The sequence below is a fragment of the Clinocottus analis genome, unplaced genomic scaffold (genome assembly GCF_023055335.1).
Source record: "Clinocottus analis isolate CAN_PGR_092001 unplaced genomic scaffold, fCliAna1.0.p SCAF_31, whole genome shotgun sequence".
Taxonomy (NCBI): domain Eukaryota; kingdom Metazoa; phylum Chordata; class Actinopteri; order Perciformes; family Cottidae; genus Clinocottus; species Clinocottus analis.
The window spans coordinates 1892095-1912268 of record NW_027176054.1 but is presented as its reverse complement, the minus strand read 5'-3'; the positions used below and the strand labels follow the sequence as shown (position 1 = coordinate 1912268).

The following is a 20174-nucleotide window of genomic DNA, read 5'->3' as shown; positions in this document are numbered from 1 at the left end:
TTGGCTGATTTTTGACTCAAGGTCCTTTTCTTCATTTTTCACGTCCAGCACAGACGGTTCCTCACCCTCCATCGCGTCCGTCTTGTCCACCGAGATGTACGGTTTAAAACATAATGTGTTCAGGACGCGAAAAAGACTTTATGTTAGTGTGAGGTGACGTCACGTTTGGGTTCAGATAAATATGGAAGAGGCTGCTTCCGCGACGCTTTTTCGCCTGAGTTTACTCGCTCGACTAAATTTGATTGCATTAGTGTTTTTCATGTTTTTTTAATGCAATGACAGTGAGATTAAACATGTTTGTTTTAAGTCAATGAGGCATTTCTGGCCAGGAAGGAGTCCAGAGGGAGAATTTGACACGACATGAAAAATACTAATGCAATTAAATCAATTTTGTTGCTAATTTTTGACATTTACAAGATATCCAATACATCAAATTGGGTAAAAAAGCAAAAATATGGAAGCCCATTTCCGCCACACAAAAAAAAAGAATTTGGACAAAAAAATTAAATACAAATATTAGGACCGAAAAAAAAAAATTAGGACTCAAGAAAAAGAGGACAATAAAAAAATACTTTTTTTTTTTTTGGTTGACAAAAATTAAAAAAAACAACATCTAAGCAATAAGTTATTTCATCACTTTGGTTTGACAATACCTTCATTTAAATGTAAATATGTATTCATACAACAAAACAATTACAAGTCACATCACAGTCCAGTCTTGTTTTAATTCACATATTCTTTTAATTTAACTTTGCAAGCACTGTTTTATATTCAAGAGCTCTTGTTATTTACCAAAAGATAACTTAGTGATGTCAACCACCTGTAAGCATGCTGATGGGTTACTTTAAAGTAAATAATTAATTTAATATCTGTGGACTTTGCCTGTTACTCAGTTCTTAAAAATGGTCAAAGGAACAACAACAACAAAGTACTTTGTCTGTACATTTATTAGCTACAATTATTCTATACTATTATTATATTATAGTCACTAGTCAAGTTGTTATTTCTCTCCTGGAATGAAACGGGAAACGTTTCTTTTTTTTGCCTTTTTTTAACTCAACAAAAAAAAGGCAAAAAAAAAATAAATAGTTTACACACACATATATATATATATATATATATATATATATATATATATATATATATATATATATATATATATATATATATATATATATATATATTTTGTGGGGGGTCCTAATTTTTTATTTTTTATTTTTGGTCCTGAATTAATTTTTTGGTCCTACATTTGTTTTTGTTTTTTTTGGTCTTAATTCTTTTTTTTTTTTTGTACGGCGTGAATGGGCTTCCATACGAAGATGCATTGAATGCATGTTTTGTCTCTGCAGACTCACCCAGCTCTCCGAACAGCTCCACTCCCAGAGCGGCGTAGATGAAGAACAGCAGCATGAACAGCAGGCCGAGGTTCCCCACCTGACACACAGAACACGATCAACACAGGTGTGTGATTGGTCATGAGAGATGCATTCCTACAGTTCTCATTAAGTGTGGTGAGTTTGTAGAATCTGATTCAGCGGTGACTCATTCCTTCATCGCTCCTCCTGGAAGGGAAATAGTCGTTCCTGACATTTTGACTAAAAGTAAACAACACACTTGTTTGTCATTCACACAACTCCAACACTTTGATTTCTCTTCATTTCAAGGTGTCGACGCTCTTAAAGCTCAGAGAAGCTTGTCTTCAGGTTTAAAACGCTGCGCTCTCAAAGGTCATGAAACTCAGATCAGAACCGGAGGTGAACCCACAGAACACACAACAGACACACACACACACACACACACAACGCAGCAGCAACAAGGACTGGAGCAACGCGTTGCTCGCCGAGCGGGGAAACGTTTCCAGAGCAATCCCTCGGCTCGTGAGCGGAGCAGCCGGCTGAGCGGCTCCCTGCGGCGCCGCACAACGCCACCGGCTGAGGCGCCTCACGGGGAGCCAATGAGGCGCCAGTACACACACACACACACACACACAGTATACACACACATGCCTGTAGAGTCTATTGCACAAGCACACACACAGTGGTGGAGCCACGGATAATTGTGTGTGTGTGTGTGTGTATATGTGCGCGTGCTTGTGTGTCTGTGTGTGTGCATTTTTGCATGTGTGTGCATGTGTCTGTGCAGGTGTGTGTGTGTGCGTGTCTGTGTGTGTGTGGGTGGGTGTGTGGGTGTGTCTGAGAGTGTGTGTGTGTGTGCGCATTTGTGTGTGTGTATGTGTGTGCATGTGTCTGTGCACATGTGTGTGTGTGCGCATTTGTGTGTTTGTGTGTGTGTGTGTTTGTGCATCTGTGTGCATGTGTCTGTGAACGTGTGTGTGTCCGCATTTGTGTGTCTTTGTGTGAGTGTGTGTGTGTGTGCACATGTGTGTGTGCGCATGTGTGTGTGTGTGTTCCTGGTGGTTGTGCGTCTGCTCAGCTCAGGATGCTGCGTGAGGAGCAGACTGCAGGAAGCTTTGGGAGCACTAAGCGCTGGCAACCAGGCAACACACGCCTGAAGTCAAACACACAAAACATAAAAACACACACTTCGATATTTTTACCTTCTGGTTTCCATAGCGAGAGGAAAAAAACACAAAAACAACCTCTCACTGAAGCTCAAACTTTTTTCAGACTTGTTTGATGAATGAGTTGCTTTCTGCGTCTGAATGAAGCCGTGAGTCAGCTCACGCTGTGTGTGTGTGTGTGTGTGTGTGTGTGTGTGTGTGTCTGTGTGTGTGTGTGTCTGTGTGTGTGTCTGTGCGTGTTTCACGCCGACACACAGAGGGTCACCACGCCCTCGAGTCCAGAGAGGGAGTTCCAGTCGCCATTGTTTTAAATATGATTCATAATAAAAGTGCAAAGCAAAAAGCTTCTCTTCGCTTCGTGGGTGCAGATGAATTATTCATCGTTGTGGATCTCATTCTAAAAATGTGAAGCTCACAGTGAAGATTTATTTCAAACTGTGAGGAGGAAACGATCTCTCTGTGTCTTAAACCCTGCATCCTCTCTCCTGACCACCAGGGGGCGACTCCTCTGGTTGTATAGAAGTCTATGCTTCATGTGTTAAAGCTGCATTCTCTCTCCTGACCACCAGGGGGCGACTCCTCTGGTTGTATAGAAGTCTATGCTTCATGTGTTAAAGCTGCATTCTCTCTCCTGATCACCAGGGGGCGACTCCTCTGGTTGTATAGAAGTCTATGCTTCATGTGTTAAAGCTGCATTCTCTCTCCTGACCACCAGGGGGCGACTCCTCTGGTTGTATAGAAGTCTATGCTTCATGTGTTAAAGCTGCATTCTCTCTCCTGACCACCAGGGGGTGACTTCTTCTTCTGGTCTTGTTCTGGTTCTGGTCCTGTTCTGGTTCTGGTCTTGTTCTTGTTCTGCTTCTGGTCCGGTTCTGGTTTTGGTTCTGGTTCTGGTCCTGTTCTGGTCCTGTTCTGGTCTTGTTCTGGTTCTGGTCCTGTTCTGGTTCTGGTTCTGGTCTTGTTCTGGTTCTGGTCCTGTTCTGGTCTTGTTCTGGTTCTGGTCCTGTTCTGGTTCTGTTCTGGTTCTGGTCCTGTTCTGGTCCTGCTCTGGTCCTGCTCTGGTCCTGCTCTGGTCCTGTTCTGGTTCTGGTCCTGTTCTGGTCCTGCTCTGGTCCTGTTCTGGTCCTGTCCTGGTTCTCCGAAGCTTCTTTCCTCTCATGATTGAAGCTGATGAGGAAGCGACGCCTCCAGCTGAGGAGAACGAGCTCAAACGGAGGGAAACGAAGTCGTTATTTGATTTAAAGGAAGTGAAGCCGGAGAGACGCTTCAGCTCTGCGTCTGGAGTTTATTTGTATTAGAGTTTATATCTGTGGACATAAATCCTCTCAGTGGGCTGCAGGCAGAAGAAATGGGTAAAAAAAACTAAAACATAAAGTCAACTTCAGTTATATAAATGCCTTTAATAAAGAGCTGCTTGAAAGAGAGTTCTCTGGGTTCTCACTGAGGAACCGCTGCACCTACTGCTCCACGTATGAGGAAATATGATAATCAATACATCGTTTTATAGTCTTAAATTACAAACCAGGAGACAACGAGACAATGAAACCATGAGACAATGAGACAATTAGACAATGAGACAATGAGGCAATGAGACAATGAGACAATGAGGTAATGAGACAATGAGATAAGGAGACCATGAGATATTGAGATAATTTGACAATGAGACCATGAGATAATAAGAAAAAGAGATAATAAGACAAAGAGACAATAGGACAATGAGACAATAAGACAATGAGACCATGAGACACTGAGAGCCTGGTTGACGTTCACAGAATCAGATCATTTCTGGCTGAAAGTCCAGAAGAATTCCAGTAAAATTCCCGTAAAAGTGGAAAACATTTCTGCTCGGTGTTGTGAGGAACCAGCGGCGCAGAACGCTGCTGTCTCATTAGCTGCAGGGGGATAAAGAACCTTAAACGAAGGCCACAGAGGTCTTCTTCATCCCTCCTGGGCCGACCAGAGGAACCCGCTGAACGCTAACAAGCTAACGAACTAACGAACTAATGAGCTAACGAACTAACGAGCTAATGAGCTAACGAACTAATGAGCTAACGAACTAACAAGCTAATGAGCTAACGAAGCTTCTGGGGAGCAAAAACTTCCTGGAAGTCGAAATTCTCTGGGAAGCGTTTTACTCAAAGGAGGAAGAGGAAGAGGAGGTGGAAGAAGAGGAAGAAGAAGAAGAAGAAGAAGAAGAAGAAGAAGAAGAAGAAGAAGAAGGCCATTCATCATTCCACGCATGTTTATTAACTCCTGTGTATGTCTGTGTGTGTGTCTGTGTGTGTAGGTTTGTGCGTGTGCAAGTGTGCAAGTGTGTGTGTGTGTGTGTGTGTGTGTGTGTGTGTGAGGACCCACCTGAGGCAGAGCCTGCACCACGGTGTCCAGCAGCGCTCTCATCCCGGTGGCCATCTTCAGCAGCTTCAACACTGCAGAGAGAGAAAGACAGGAAGTGACACACGGGACAGAAGACCGACCCCGAGACCCAGTGTGTGTGTGTGTCTGTGTGTGTGTGTCTGTGTGTGTGTGTGTGTGTGTGTACCTCGTGCTATCCGCAGCACCCTCATGATCCGGATGATGGTGGGGTTGATGGGGAGGGAGGCGTTGATCTCAATCTCCTCCAGCGTGATGCCCATCACTGACAGCAGCACGATGGCCAGGTCCAGCTGGTTCCACCTGCACACACACACACACACACACACACACACACACACACACACACACACAAGCGACGATCTTGTAGAGTAACAGCAGCAACAATTAGTCTGTTTACACCGAGAGGAAGAGGAAGATGCGGAGACGAGCGGCGTTAAAATAGCTCCGCACAAAAAGAACAAAAGAGATTTCCCAGCAGCGCACGCGGTTCTAAAAATGGATCGGACGCCGCGATGAGAGCGTCTTCATCGTAGTGATCTTCAATATTATTCCTCAGCCTGAGGAGCGCCGTCGCTCCTGAAGTTATGCAGATGTATTCACGCTCAGAGGAGTTTCTGCACCTGGAAGCGATTATTAAAACTAACAGATGGAAGTTACTCTGAGAGGAAGAGTCCAACGTGATGAAGCTCTACATGTGTGTTGTCATCGTCCGTTCATTGTGGTTTACTTTAACTTGTTTGTGCTTTACCAGGTCATTGTGTGTGTGTGTGTGTGTGTGTGTGTGTGTGTGCTCACACAGGCTCCGCCCCCTTCCTACCTGTCCTTGAAGAAGCGCCTGAACCCGAAGGCCACCAGCTTCAGAGTGGCCTCGATCACGAACGTGGAGGTGAAGAAGTAGTTACAGTACTTCAACGTCGTCTCCAGAGACTGAGGGAGAGAAATACATTTACCTTACAAGACTATTTCATTCTGTCTGGTTGTATAGAAGTCTGTGCTTCATGTGTTAAAGCTGCTTTCTCTCTCCTGACCACCAGGGGGCGACTCCTGTGGTTGTATAGAAGTCTCTGCTTCATGAGTTAAAGCTGCATTCTCTCTCCTGACCACCAGGGGGCGACTCCTCTGGTTGTATAGAAGTCTATGCTTCATGTGTTAAAGCTGCATTATCTCTCCTGACCACCAGGGGGCGACTCCTCTGGTTGTATAGAAGTCTATACTTCGTGTTAAAGCTGCATTCTCTCTCCTGACCATCAGGTGGCAACTCCTCTGGTTGTATAGAAGTCTATGCTTCATGTGTTAAAGCTGCATTCTCTCTCCTGACCACCAGGTGGCGACTCCTCTGGTTGTATAGAAGTCTCTGCTTCATGTGTTGAAGCTGCATTCTCTCTCCTGACCACCAGGGGGCGACTCCTCTGGTTGTATAGAAGTCTATGCTTCATGTGTTAAAGCTGCATTCTCTCTCCTGACCACCAGGGGGCGACTCCTCTGGTTGTATAGAAGTCTATGCTTCATGTGTTAAAGCTGCATTCTCTCTCCTGACCACCAGGGGGCGACTCCTCTGGTTGTATAGAAGTCTATGCTTCATGTGTTAAAGCTGCATTCTCTCTCCTGACCACCAGGGGGTGACTCCTCTGGTTGTATAGAAGTCTATATAAGTGACTCTACTTCTCTCTTGATGTATTCCCTCAGTAAACATTGTAAACATGAGTTTATGTCTCAATCTCTAGTTTCTAGTCTTCTTCTATACAGCCTGATGTTCATTTAGTACATTATGGTCTATTAGAGTCAAACAGACCATAAAGCTGGGGACGCTTTAGGGGCGGGGCTACCAGGTGATTGACAGGTCGACACCAGAAACTAACAACTTAACAAGCTGCTTCATACAGCAACATGTAAACTCTGCGTCGTGTGACTGAATTCGTGCTGTGAAGCGTCCCGGAAACATTTTACGTGACTAATAACTGAAATCTGCCAGAATGTTTGTTTTCCAGATAAATGTTTTGGTCGCTGGCAGATGAAGCTGCTGACTCATCTTCATCTGAGAGGCCACGCCCACCCAGGACCCCGCAGCCCGTCTGACGCTATCGTCAGGGTGTCAGTCATGATAGAGCTCTCATCAATACTGCTGATCGGTTCGGTCCTTATCAATACTCTCTTTGGTTCTTTTTGATCATAGTGTGAAGAAAAACTATCTATTTATTATTATTCTATGCAAACAAATATTTTCACTGAAGCAGCAACACAAAGAAGTTGGAAAACCTTAAAACTCAGATTATGATTGATCTCAGGGATTATCTCTTATTGATTATATACAGAGAGACAAAGAGGCAAAGAGACAAAGAGGCAGAGAGACAAAGAGACAAGGACGTCTCCCTCTGATAACTCCTGAAGGACCTCATCATTGCTAACAGCGTTCTCTTCATCTAGAACCCTCTAGAACCGGGTCTCGGGGGGCGGGGCTACCCATCTGTCTCGGGGGGGCGGGGCTACCCGTCTGTCTCGGGGGGCGGGGCTACCCGTCTGTTTCGGGGGGGGCGGGGCTACCCGTCTGTCTCGGGGGGGCGGGGCTACCCGTCTGTCTCGGGGGGGCGGGGCTACCCGTCTGTCTCGGGGGGCAGGGCTACCCGACTGTCTTGGGGGGGCGGGGCTACCCGTCTGTCTCGCGCCCGCTCACCTGCAGGACGGCGCGCTCACCTGCGGCTGGCTGTAGTGCTCCAGCGACATGGTGATGACGTTGATGCAGATGATGAAGGTGATGGCCAGGTCCAGGTAGTGGCTGGTGCACAAGGTGTGGATGGCCAGCCGGGTTCTGCCGTACGACGCGTAGTACGGCAGCTTCTGGGCCTCTGGGGGGGAGGGGGCGAGGAAGGAAGGGAGGAAGGAGGGAGGAAGGAAGGAGGGAGGAAGGAAGGGAGGAGAAAGAATCAGGCGAGGAAATTTAAATAAGACCGAGAGACATAGAAACAAAGAGACAGAGAGTCAGAAAGGGCAAAGAGACAGAGACACAAAGAGACAGAGACACAAAGAGACAGAGACACAAAGAGACAAGCAGAGATGTGCTGCTGTGATTGATTTAATGAGCAGAGAGGAGATGCAGCTGTGAGGTGATATGAAGAGGAAGAAAGAAGAAATTATGAATGAGATGAAGTTCAGTCATCAGCGAGTGAGAGTCTCTTGGACTGGAGCCAGATGGACTCTTTCAAGTTTCACTTCATCTCACATGTGAACTCATTTCACTGAAAGTAAAACAATCAGGGTACCAGAGGAAATGTACATGTTTAATCCTGACTTTAAATCATCTATTCCACAGGCAAAGAGACAGAGAGGCAGAGAGGCAGAGAGACAGAGAGGCAAAGAGACAGAGAGACAGAGAGGCAGAGAGACAAAGAGACAGAGAGACAGAGAGGCAGAGAGACAAAGAGACAGAGAGACAGAGAGGCAGAGAGACAGAGAGGCAAAGAGACAGAGAGGCAGAGAGACAGAGAGGCAAAGAGACAAAGAGACAGAGAGACAGAGAGACAGAGAGACAAAGAGACAGAGAGACAAAGAGACAGAGAGACAGAGAGACAGAGAGACAGAGAGACAAAGAGACAGAGAGACAGAGAGGCAGAGAGACAGAGAGGCAGAGAGACAGAGAGGCAGAGAGGCAGAGAGGCAAAGAGGCAAAGAGGCAAAGAGACAAAGAGACAGAGAGACAGAGAGGCAGAGAGACAGAGAGGCAAAGAGACAGAGAGGCAAAGAGACAAAGAGACAGAGAGACAGAGAGGCAGAGAGACAGAGAGAGAGAGAGGCAAAGAGACAAAGAGACAGAGAGACAGAGAGGCAGAGAGACAGAGAGGCAGAGAGACAGAGAGGCAGAGAGACAGAGAGGCAAAGAGACAGAGAGGCAAAGAGACAAAGAGACAGAGAGACAGAGAGGCAGAGAGATAATGACTCGTCATTTGTTTGTCTTTGTATTTATTGATCCTCTTCTCCTTTATTACAATTGTGTCTCCATCCTTTCATCTGTCCTGTCCTCCCTCCTTCCCATCCATCCTCATTTCCTTTCCTTCCTGCCTTTCCTTCCTGCTCTTCCAACACTTCACCCCTCCTCCTCTTCATGTATTTTTCATCTCTCCTTCCTGTACTTCAAAGCCTCTCCTCCTCCCTCCCCCTCTCTTCCTCTTCTTCTTACTTCTCCTCTTCTTCTCCATGCGCCGCTGGCGTTTCTCCTCCCGCCGCTTGGCCTCCTCCACCTCCTGGTGCTGCCGGCACTTGTGGAAGTTCTCCACCACCACGCCGACGAACATGTTGAGGACGAAGAAGCTGACGATGAGGAGGAAGGAGATGAAGTAGAGCAGCATCCACGGGCTGTTGTTGGTCGACGGCTGGAGGAGGAAGAGGAGGAGGAGAAAGAGGAGAAAGAGGAGGAAGAGGAGGGGGAGAGAGAGGAAGGACATGGTGAGGACAAGAGCTGCTGGGAAGAAACAAAGTGGCACTTGATGAAGAGCAGAGGAAGAGGAGGAGGCCAAACCAGCATGCCCCAAAACCATTACGCCCCAAAACCTTTATGCCCCAAAACCAGAACCAGCATGCCCCAAAACCATTATGCCCCAAAACCATTATGCCTCAAAACCTTTATGCCCCAAAACCATTATGCCCCAAAACCATTATGCCCCAAAACCATTATGCCTCAAAACCATTATGCCCCAAAACCTTTATGCCCCAAAACCATTATGCCCCAAAACCATTATGCCCCAAAACCATTACGCCCCAAAACCATTATGCCCCAAAACCATTATGCCCCAAAACCATTATGCCCCAAAACCTTTATGCCCCAAAACCATTATGCCCCAAAACCATTATGCCCCAAAACCATTATGCCCCAAAACCATTATGCCTCAAAACCATTATGCCCCAAAACCTTTATGCCTCAAAACCATTATGCCCCAAAACCATTATGCCCCAAAACCATTATGCCCCAAAACCATTATGCCTCAAAACCATTATGCCCCAAAACCATTATGCCCCAAAACCATTATGCCCCAAAACCATTATGCCTCAAAACCATTATGCCCCAAAACCATTATGCCTCAAAACCATTATGCCCCAAAACCTTTATGCCCCAAAACCATTATGCCCCAAAACCATTATGCCCCAAAACCATTATGCCCCAAAACCATTATGCCTCAAAACCATTATGCCCCAAAACCATTATGCCCCAAAACCATTATGCCCCAAAACCATTATGCCCCAAAACCATTATGCCTCAAAACCATTATGCCCCAAAACCATTATGCCCCAAAACCTTTATGCCCCAAAACCATTGTGCCCCAAAACCAGCATGCCCCAAAACCAGCATGCCCCAAAACCATTATGCCCCAAAACCATTGTGCCCCAAAACCATTATGCCCCAAAACCAGAACCAGCATGCCCCAAAACCAGCATGCCCCAAAACCATTATGCCTCAAAACCATTACGCCCCAAAACCTTTATGCCCCAAAACCAGCATGCCCCAAAACCATTATGCCCCAAAACCATTATGCCTCAAAACCATTATGCCCCAAAACCATTATGCCCCAAAACCATTGTGCCCCAAAACCTTTCTGCCCCAAAACCAGCACACCCCAAAACCATTGTGCCCCAAAACCAGCACGCCCAAAAACCAGCACGCCCCAAAACCATTAGGCCCCAAAACCAGCACGCCCAAAAACCAGCACGCCCGTCTTCCTAACGGCCGCTCGCTGGAGGGCAAAAACTCCAAAAAAGTGCACGTTTGAGAAAAAGAAGAAGAAAAAAAGAAAAGTGAGAGTCGACTATTCATGCGGCGCCCGTCCAGGGACGGGCTGCAGAGCGCCAGGAGAAGACGTCCCACACGGGGTCCTCACACGGGGTCCTCCCACGGGGTCCTCCCACGGGGGTCCTCCCACTCCAATCTGCCGTCCCCAGCTGACCATGTAGCGTCTCTGTGAGGCTCACGGCCAGTGGAAGGACAGCGAGGAGCTAACGGGGTTTTGAAGCCGCTACGAGGAGCTTTCAGGCAGCGGGGGGTCTGGCGCCCCCTGTGGATTAAAGTGGGACCCTTTAGAAAAGGTGAGGCCGGATCCGGGTCTAGTCCACGGTGGACTGGTCTCTGCTGGAGTCTGAGCTGAAGGAGGTCCTGGTGAACCTCCATGATGTCATCTGGTTTCACCAGAATCTGACCCGGTGGCTCCGATGAGGATCTTTAAGAAGAACTCTCTAGAACCAGACCATCTTCTCTCTGAGGGTCTGGAAACTGATGGAGGTCTCTAGAGGACCAGGACTACACTGAGTCTATAGAGGACCAGGACTACACTGAGTCTATAGAGAACCAGGACTAGGCTGAGACTATAGAGGACCAGGACTACACTGAGACTATAGAGAACCAGGACTAGGCTGAGACTATAGAGGACCAGGACTACACTGAGACTATAGAGGACCAAGACTACACTGAGACTATAGAGGACCAGGACTACACTGAGACTATAGAGGACCAGGACTACACTGAGACTATAGAGGACCAGGACTACACTGAGACTATAGAGGACCAGGACTACACTGAGACTATAGAGGACCAGGACTATATTGAGACTACAGAGGACCAGGACTACACTGAGACTATAGAGAACCAGGACTACACTGAGACTAGAGAGGACCAGGACTACACTGAGACTATAGAGGACCAGGACTAGACTGAGACTACAGAGGACCAGGACTACACTGAGACAAGAGAGGACCAGGACTACACTGAGACAAGAGAGGACCAGGACTACACTGAGACAAGAGAGGACCAGGACTACGCTGAGACTAGAGAGGACCAGGACTAGGCTGAGACTATAGAGGACCAGGACTACACTCAGACTAGAGAGGACCAGGACTACACTCAGACTACAGAGGACCAGGACTACACTGAGACTATAGAGAACCAGGACTACACTGAGACTAGAGAGAACCAGGACTACACTGAGACTAGAGAGAACCAGGACTACACTGAGACTATAGAGGACCAGGACTACACTGAGACTATAGAGGACCAGGACTAAGAGCCCGTTAAAGGTCCTTGGAGTCCGTTTACATATCCGTGTTCTACATGAAAGACGTTGTGATTGAGGGAACTCTTCTCATTTGTCCAGTTTTGAGGAACGTCTGGAGTGCTGCCAGAGGCCTCTCCGGCAAATTAAGGAACCGACTCCGGAGCCGGTGGACTCCAAGAGAACCCGGAGCCGCCACCGCTGAGGAAGACTGGCAGGAGAGGAAGTCATTAGCAAACCAAATCAAGTGCAGGTGCAATAAAGCCGGAGACGAGCGTCGGCCCTTCACATTCTGAGGAGCGCCGAGTGCTGAGAGCGCAAATGGGATCAGTCACTCAGAGCCGTGTCGGGCCGGCGAGGGTTCTGCCCCCCCGAGGCGCCGAGAACCGAATCCTCCCGGATAACAAAGCGCGTCTTTAATAGATTCTCCCTGAAAGGTTTTTCAAATCAGACCAGCTCTGGAGGGAGGAAGCCGCTTCGGAGGACTCGTCCGCATCGCTGGACTCTGACGTCACGCCGTCGTCCTGCGTTTCGCATCGGCGATCCAGAGGCGACAGGCGGTCGCTATCACAAGCCGGCGGCGTTGAGAAGCATGTTTTCTTTTAAGCTCCTCCCCCCCCAAAAAAACTGGGAGGAGTTTATCAAATATTCCAGATTAAATCAAGACCAAAGAGGAACAATGTGACAGGAGCAAAAGACAAATTATAAGAAATGTAAGACAACGAGGCTGCTTATGATCTGTAGGAATCTGTCTCCTGGAGATAGTGTGTGTGTGTGTGTGTGTGTGTGTGTGTGTGTGTGTGTGTGTGTGTGTGTGTGTTCTCACCTGCTGGTCGATCCCCACCGCGTCCAGTCCGTGGTACATGATGTTGACCCAGCCGTCTTTTGAGGCCAGCACAAACAGGGACATCAGAGCCTGAAGGACACACACACACACACACACACACACACACACACACACACACACACACACACACACATATATATATTTAATATCAAAGGAGATTATTCAGTCAGCTGTTACTTTCTGCGCTGTCGTAGTTAACTAACGTTTTTCGTTGCATTAACGTCTTTAAAAAACGGTATTTTTGTAATGCTTCTCTCTGTATTCAGAGAGCAGCAGACATCTCTCCTACAGAGTGTGCTATTTATGAATTAATGAATTAATGCATGAATGCATTAATGCATTATTAATACGTCTGCGTCTCTCTCGCACCTGTCCGAGGTTGTCAAAGTTGTATTTGTGGTGAACCCAGCGGTAGCTGGCAGCCAGACAGTCCGACTTGTTCGTGATGTTCTTCACATCGAAGCCGGCGCAGTAGAAGAACTTCCCTTTGAAGAGCTGAAGACACACACACACACACACACACACACACACACACACACACACACACACAGAAGGGAATGAGGATACATTTCTGGTGAAGTCATGACAACGCTCCTCCGGTGCGTCTTCTGAAGTCATTTCATAATTAGCGTCTGTAAGTGGATGAAGAACCAGAAGCGCTCCATATCAACGCTGCAGGTTTTCAGTCCTGAGAGAAGATTCTTTCTTTTTTTAAATTCTCAATCATATCGAACGCATCAAAGAACGGGACTGAGAGGAATGATGCGTAACGGCGGACGCCGGAGGAATAATAATGTGAAGCTACGGGGGTCCAAGAAAACACACTGATGGAATAAAACACAGGAAAACCAAGTCAGCTGTACGTTTGCAAGAAATACCATCGAGTGACTGACGGGAGATAAATAACTGATGTTGGTTTGTGGACTGATGTTCTGACCTCTTGAAAACCCATCGCCGCACTGGAAGACTGAGGGATTGTTTTATAAAACTGTAAATCATAACTTGTTTCATGAAGAAAACCCAAATGTATTGGATGTTTTCAACACCATAAGTAATATACAAGTGGAATATATGATTTGGTACATGAGGAAATTCAAACGGCTCCATTGAACCCAATGAGTCCATTGGGGCCATTGGGTCCGTTGGGTCCATTGGAGCCATTGGGTCCATTGGGGCCTCGCCTGAATGTTCTCTGTTCTAAACCCTCTGTAACTTTATTCTGCTTCACTTTATCAAAGTCAACCTTTACAGAGAGAATGTTCACATGTTGTGTTCTGGTTTGTTAGAGTTGTGACTTTACAGCTGCATCATTTCAAACTAATAATCATCCTGAAAGTCTTTTTTTTTTAGAGTTGGACCTGAAACCTTTTCATTTCTTTCTGTGAGTCATCTTCATTTCCTCTGAACCAGAAACATGTAGACTGATATTTACACATCTGAACAACATCTCACATGTGTTGCTTTATTATAACACAACATTATTCAAATAGCCCTCGTGGCTGCAGAGACACACACTTTATAGTTTGAGGACATTATAGGAAATAGTCTAAAAATAGGTTATTTTTTAAAATTGAAGCATCAAATTTTCTTGGTTTTGCTCTCAATGGAAGTTAAGAGAATGATTGACCCACTTACATCCTGGCACATAAAACCTCTCAACGGGGAGCAGAGGGGTCGACGTGTGAGGCCGATGGTTTGACCCCTTGAGCAATGAGGCTCCACGAGTTTACCTGAACTCCCAGAATCCCAAAGATGATGAAGAAGGCGCAGCAGATGAGGACGATGTTGCCGATGGGCTTCAGGGACGTGATGAGAGTCTCGACCACCAGCTTCAGCCCTGGAGCTCTGCTGATCACCCTGGAAGACGAAGAGGGGGGCACAGAGACCCAGAGAGTGAGCGGACAGGAAGTGACCACATGTGGGCCCTGCTTTATGGTCCGTTTGACTCTAAAGGGGTTTAAATTTACGAGGACTCATTTCCTATAGACTTCTATACAACCAGAGGAGTCGCCCCCTGGTGGTCAGGAGAGAGAATGCAGCTTTAACACATGAAGCAGAGACTTCTATACAACCAGAGGAGTCGCCCCCTGGTGGTCAGGAGAGAGAATGCAGCTTTCACACATGAAGCATAGACTTCTATACAACCAGAGGAGTCGCCCCCTGGTGGTCAGGAGAGAGAATGCAGCTTTAACACATGAAGCAGAGACTTCTATACAACCAGAGGAGTCGCCCCCTGGTGGTCAGGAGAGAGAATGCAGCTTTAACACATGAAGCAGAGACTTCTATACAACCAGAGGAGTCGCTCCCTGGTGGTCAGGAGAGAGAATGCAGCTTTAACACATGAAGCGTAGACTTCTATACAACCAGAGGAGTCGCCCCCTAACGACAGTGAGTCCTCCTGACCTGAGGGGGCGTAGCGTCCTGAGCAGGCGGAGAACTCGGAGAACCCCGAGGATCTTCGCGCCGCCGGCCATCGACACCACGATGTCGGTGAGCGACACGAACACCAGGAAGCCGTCCAGGATGTTCCAGCTGCTCCTGAGATAAGCCTTCTGGCCCAGGTACAGACCCATGGACACCACCTGAGGAGACACACACACACACACACACACACGCACACACACACACACATTTAAATGATCCTCATAGTCGCCGGGATGTTGAATCCACGTCAACATCGTGTTTGTTTGTTGCGTAAACCAGCTTCTATTCTGCTGACAGCAGCATTGTGAACCACTGACTTGCGCTATGCTAACGTTGCGCTATGCTAACGTCTGAGCCCCCAAAATGCGCCCACGAGGCTAAAGGCTGTTTGTGACTGTTGCTGCAGAGACACATCTCAGTGTGTGTCTGTCGCCTTCCAGCTGGAGCCGGGTTGGAGGCCTCGCTCACTGGGGGATCGGATCAGGAGCCAGGACGAGATGCCGGGCCGGGAACGCCGAGCCTCCGGCTCGCAGAGCTCCTCCCGCCTTTGAAGAAGTCAAAGCGAGCGACGGTGACAGGCGCCGCGGCGGCGGCGGCGCGCAAAGACTGACAAAGAAAAAAAAGTTGGAGGAAAAACCAAGACAGCCAGAGAGAGAGAGAGAGATGAAGAAAGAAAAAGAGACTGGAGTTGTAGGATCGCCCGCAGCGCCGTGGAGGAAGCGTCCATCTTCCTCCCTCGACAGCCGACGCGCTCCAAACACTCTTAAACCGCCAGAGAATATCTCATCGGGCGTCGCCGTGAGATCCGCCGCCGTCACGTCCCGTATACGACGGGGTCCTTTGTCACGTTTTTTGACAGTTTTAATACATCCGCCGTGTTATTAATAGCAGCGGCGCTGCGCTGAAGGCCCCTTCAGGGACCGCTGGAGGATGCAACAAAGCAGAAGAAGCGATAAGACGCCGCGGCGGCTGAACGCTGGCAGGTCGATTGTTAGCAAAGCCGCGCTGCCGCTTCACTTTCAAACCGAAAATACGTTCAAACGCCGTTTGGAATATCACTTAGAAGAAAATATATGGCGATTATTGTACGCGTGACAGCGTGATTGTGTTTTTGACATCTGATGTTTAACACTGCATAAGCCCCAAAGCTCTTTTTTTCCAAAAATGAGCGTTTATTCAAAACTTAAACGGTGCTATCTCCTCGTCCACAGGTCGGATTTAATTCATTTAAATTGCTAAAGTACCGTAACCCTTGTGAGAAGATATAAGTGTTGGTTTATTTTATTTTAATTATTTTTTAGTCCCCCTTGCGACGTCGGATGTCAGCGACATCCCTGTGACCTTTGACACTGACCGGCATCATGTCTTGAAATTGCGACGCAAGACCGGAAAAGATATTTCTGCTTTTTTTATTTTTTATTTAGCCATTTCGAGGTCCAGCGATCTCATTGGTCCTCAGACTCGGCTGAAAGCGCGTCACATGACACATGAAGAAGGAGACGGTCATGTCCAATAACCCGTCTGTTAAGGTGGAAGCAAAGAGAAGTAAAACACAGAAAAACAGGTTTTTTAAACTGAATATGTTGATGCTTCTGTTTATTGTGATTATTATTGCAGATTTAGATACTTTAGATCTTAATCTTTAGAGATGAGTGTGTGTGTGTGTGTGTGTGTGTGTGTGTGTGTGTGTGTGTCTGTGTGTGTGTGTGTGTGTGTGTGTGTGTGTGTGTGTGTGTGTGTGAGTGTGTGTGTGTGTGTGTGTGTGTGTGTGTCCCCTCCTGGTTTCTAATTAGACTCTGATGTTCAAGGTCAAACTCGCTGCGTGCAGGTAACACTGTTTACACTGATCACCACCGCTCGTGTGTGTGTGTGTGTGTGTGTGTGTGTGTGTGTGTGTGTGTGTGTGTGTGTGTGTGTCTTGGAGTGGAAACTGTGTTTAATTATTGCTCCTCAGAGAGCGATCAGACGGGCCGGCCTGCAACAAGATTACACCAGCAGGGAGGGAGGGAAAGATGCGTGTGTGTGTGTGTGTGTGTGTGTGTGTGTGTGTGTGTGTGTGTGTGTGTGTGTGTGTGTATGTGCTTATTGATGGAAGTCCAGCAGTAGCTTAAAGAACTTCTCAGTAACTCACACTAACGACCGCCGTGAGCGACTGATCGATGTCGAGAGAAGAAGAGAAGCCGGGAAGGAAAGATGGAGGGATGAAAGGAGAAGAGAACAGCAAAGGAAATGAAGGGAGGAAAGAAGTGTAGAAGAGCGTAGAGAAGAGAGGACGGTTTACCTTGACGGTCATCTCCGCCACAAAGATGGCCGTGAAGACGTAGTTGGAGATGGTGAGGAAAAGTCTCTCCTGCAACAGAAGAGGAAGGGAAAGAGTTAGAGGGAGGAGAAGAAGAGATGCAGGACGGAGAAAAGAGGAGGAGAGATACAGGATGAAGAAAAGAGGAGAAGAGATACAGGATGGAGAAAAGAGGAGAAGAGATACAGGATGAAGAAAAGAGGATGAGAAGAGACGAGATACAGGATGGATGATGACGACGACGACGACAACGACAATGATGACAAAGACGACGATGAAGAAGACAATGATGATGAAGACGATGATGAAGATGAAGACACAGAGACCTCCCGGCTCTCACCAGGCTGCCTTGCAGGATCTTGGGCCTCTCCAGAGCCACCGTGATGCAGTTGAGGAAGATGAAGCTCAGCACCACGTAGTCAAAGAGCTTGTGGGCGATGATGGACTGGCAGAGCAGCCTGAACCTGAGGAAGAGGAAGAGGAAGAGGAAGGACACCGCTGTCATTGTCTCCAAATACATCCTTGTTATATCACGCTGAGGCCAGCAGCATGAGAGTTACGTAGAGCTCATCCAATCAGATTTCACCTGTTTCTATGCACGAGCAGAGCGTTAAACAACATGCTAACGGCCGGCTAGCTAGCGGTAATATCTGCTAGCATCATGGACGTTGGGTGTGAACGCTGCAGAAGACACGAGTCCTGCCATCGGCTCCTTTTCAATTCAACTTGGACGCACTCGCTGGAGCAAAAGCACACCGAGGCGTCAGCGCGGCGCATATGCTCACACACACACACACACACACACACACACACACACACACACACACACGCACATACACAAACTCCCACGTGCACATATGCAAAATCATCCGCTAGCAGAGATGTGGCCTGACATAAACACACACACACACACGTAGGCCACCGCCAACACAAACACACACACACACACACACACACACACACACACACACACACACACACCCGCGCGCCGCCCTCGCTTGACAGATGGCACCTGCCAGGAAGCATAAACACGCCCGGGGCCCGGCTTCCCTTTAAGTGGCTATCAGCACGCTGGGAATCGGGCGAGCGGATGACTGAACGATCTTTTTTCCTTCATGTTGCTTTCAGGCGGGCGTAGGAGAGGAGGGGGGGGGGGGGGGCTCTCCACCACAGATGCATTTTGGGAGGTTGGGAGAGAGAGAAATAAACGTAGTAGCAAAGACAAACACAACTCAGAGCCCAGAGTCAATAACGTTGTCTGGAGAGTAGAAGAGGAAGAGGAAGAGGAAGATGGTTTGGAGGAAACAAACAGCAACATCACTTCAACGAGCCCTTTGTGAAACGGGAAGACATCTTGTTTTCATTCGACAAATGGTTCTGCTATGCAGCTTGCTGTTCAGCCACGGTACGAGGATGGTGCTGCTAGCGTTAGCTAACATTAGCCTCGAGTTTGACAGTTTGGACGTCTCCATCTTTGATTTTTTGCAACCAATGAACGAAAGTTAACATGTTTAAAATGCAAAGCAGTGACATAGAAACGCTGGATGAGACCTGTCAATCACTCTGTAGCCACGCCCCCTAAAGCGTATTATGGACTTATTATGGTCTGTTTGACTCTAACAGACCATAATGTACTAAATGAACATCGTGCTGTATAGAAGAAGACTAGAAACTAGAGATTGAGACATAAACTCATGTTTACAATGTTTACTGAGAGAATACATCAAGAGAGAAGTAGAGTCACTTATATAGACTTCTATACAACCAGAGGAGTCGCCCCCTGGTGGTCAGGAGAAAGAATGCAGCTTTAACACATGAAGCATAGACTTCTATACCACCAGAGGAGTCGGCCCCTGGTGGTCAGGAGAGAGAATGCAGCGTGAACACATGAAGCATAGACTTCTATACAACCAGAGGAGTCGCCCCCTGGTGGTCAGGAGAGAGAATGCAGCTTTAACACATGAAGCATAGACTTCTATACCACCAGAGGAGTCGGCCCCTGGTGGTCAGGAGAGAGAATGCAGCGTGAACACATGAAGCATAGACTTCTATACAACCAGAGGAGTCGCCCCCTGGTGGTCAGGAGAGAGAATGCAGCTTTAACACATGAAGGTTGGATCTGGTTTGATTGACAGCTGAAGCCGTCCACTCACTTGTTCTGAGGGGAGAACATGTAGACGGACCACTGCTCTCTGGATTCACACCAGTCCGGCTTGTACACCTCCATCATCTTCTGGACGCGGAAGCACAAACTCTGGAGGAGAGAGAGCAACGCAGAACGAGAAGAAGGTTTAAAAAGCTATTCAATTATTTAATCTGTTTCTGGCGAGCGAAGGGAATCTCGTGAATTGACTGCAAAGAGATGAGATGAACCAAAGCTGCCGCCTCATCTGTACCACTACTGCCTCAATGATTCGGATTTATGTTCCGTTTTTGTTTTTTCAATATCATCTAGTCAATCTGGGGAACCTATTAGAATAAAATATAAGGCAATCACACAACTCAATGGCACGGCGTCATCTGAAGATTCACTCCGCTCGGCTTGCAGCGTTTAGCTCGCCACTTTAGCTCGCCACTTTAGCTCGCCACTGCGAGCTAAACACTCACGACTGTCACGACTGGTCACGACTGTTTGGAAGCCTCTACATCTTCCTTCGCAAACTGAAAACACATCTTTTTTGA

At 47.5% G+C, this 20174-nt stretch overlaps 1 protein-coding gene across 3 annotated transcripts in view; it reads right to left on the bottom strand.

Annotated features, from left to right (window-relative positions):
• Nucleotides 1–20174, bottom strand: part of LOC137798689 (voltage-dependent T-type calcium channel subunit alpha-1I-like) — a 79383-nt gene that overhangs the window by 16612 nt on the left and 42597 nt on the right. For all 3 annotated transcript variants that reach the window (XM_068595592.1, XM_068595593.1, XM_068595594.1), the window contains exons 17-29: nucleotides 19646–19746; nucleotides 17833–17956; nucleotides 17475–17543; nucleotides 15173–15351; nucleotides 14500–14626; nucleotides 13139–13264; nucleotides 12749–12838; nucleotides 9066–9258; nucleotides 7586–7737; nucleotides 5712–5821; nucleotides 5061–5194; nucleotides 4877–4947; nucleotides 1356–1434 (exon numbers count right to left, since the gene is read on the bottom strand). In XM_068595592.1, coding sequence (XP_068451693.1) covers nucleotides 1356–1434; nucleotides 4877–4947; nucleotides 5061–5194; nucleotides 5712–5821; nucleotides 7586–7737; nucleotides 9066–9258; nucleotides 12749–12838; nucleotides 13139–13264; nucleotides 14500–14626; nucleotides 15173–15351; nucleotides 17475–17543; nucleotides 17833–17956; nucleotides 19646–19746 — 1555 coding nt within the window. The remainder of the gene's footprint in view (nucleotides 1–1355; nucleotides 1435–4876; nucleotides 4948–5060; nucleotides 5195–5711; nucleotides 5822–7585; nucleotides 7738–9065; nucleotides 9259–12748; nucleotides 12839–13138; nucleotides 13265–14499; nucleotides 14627–15172; nucleotides 15352–17474; nucleotides 17544–17832; nucleotides 17957–19645; nucleotides 19747–20174) is intronic.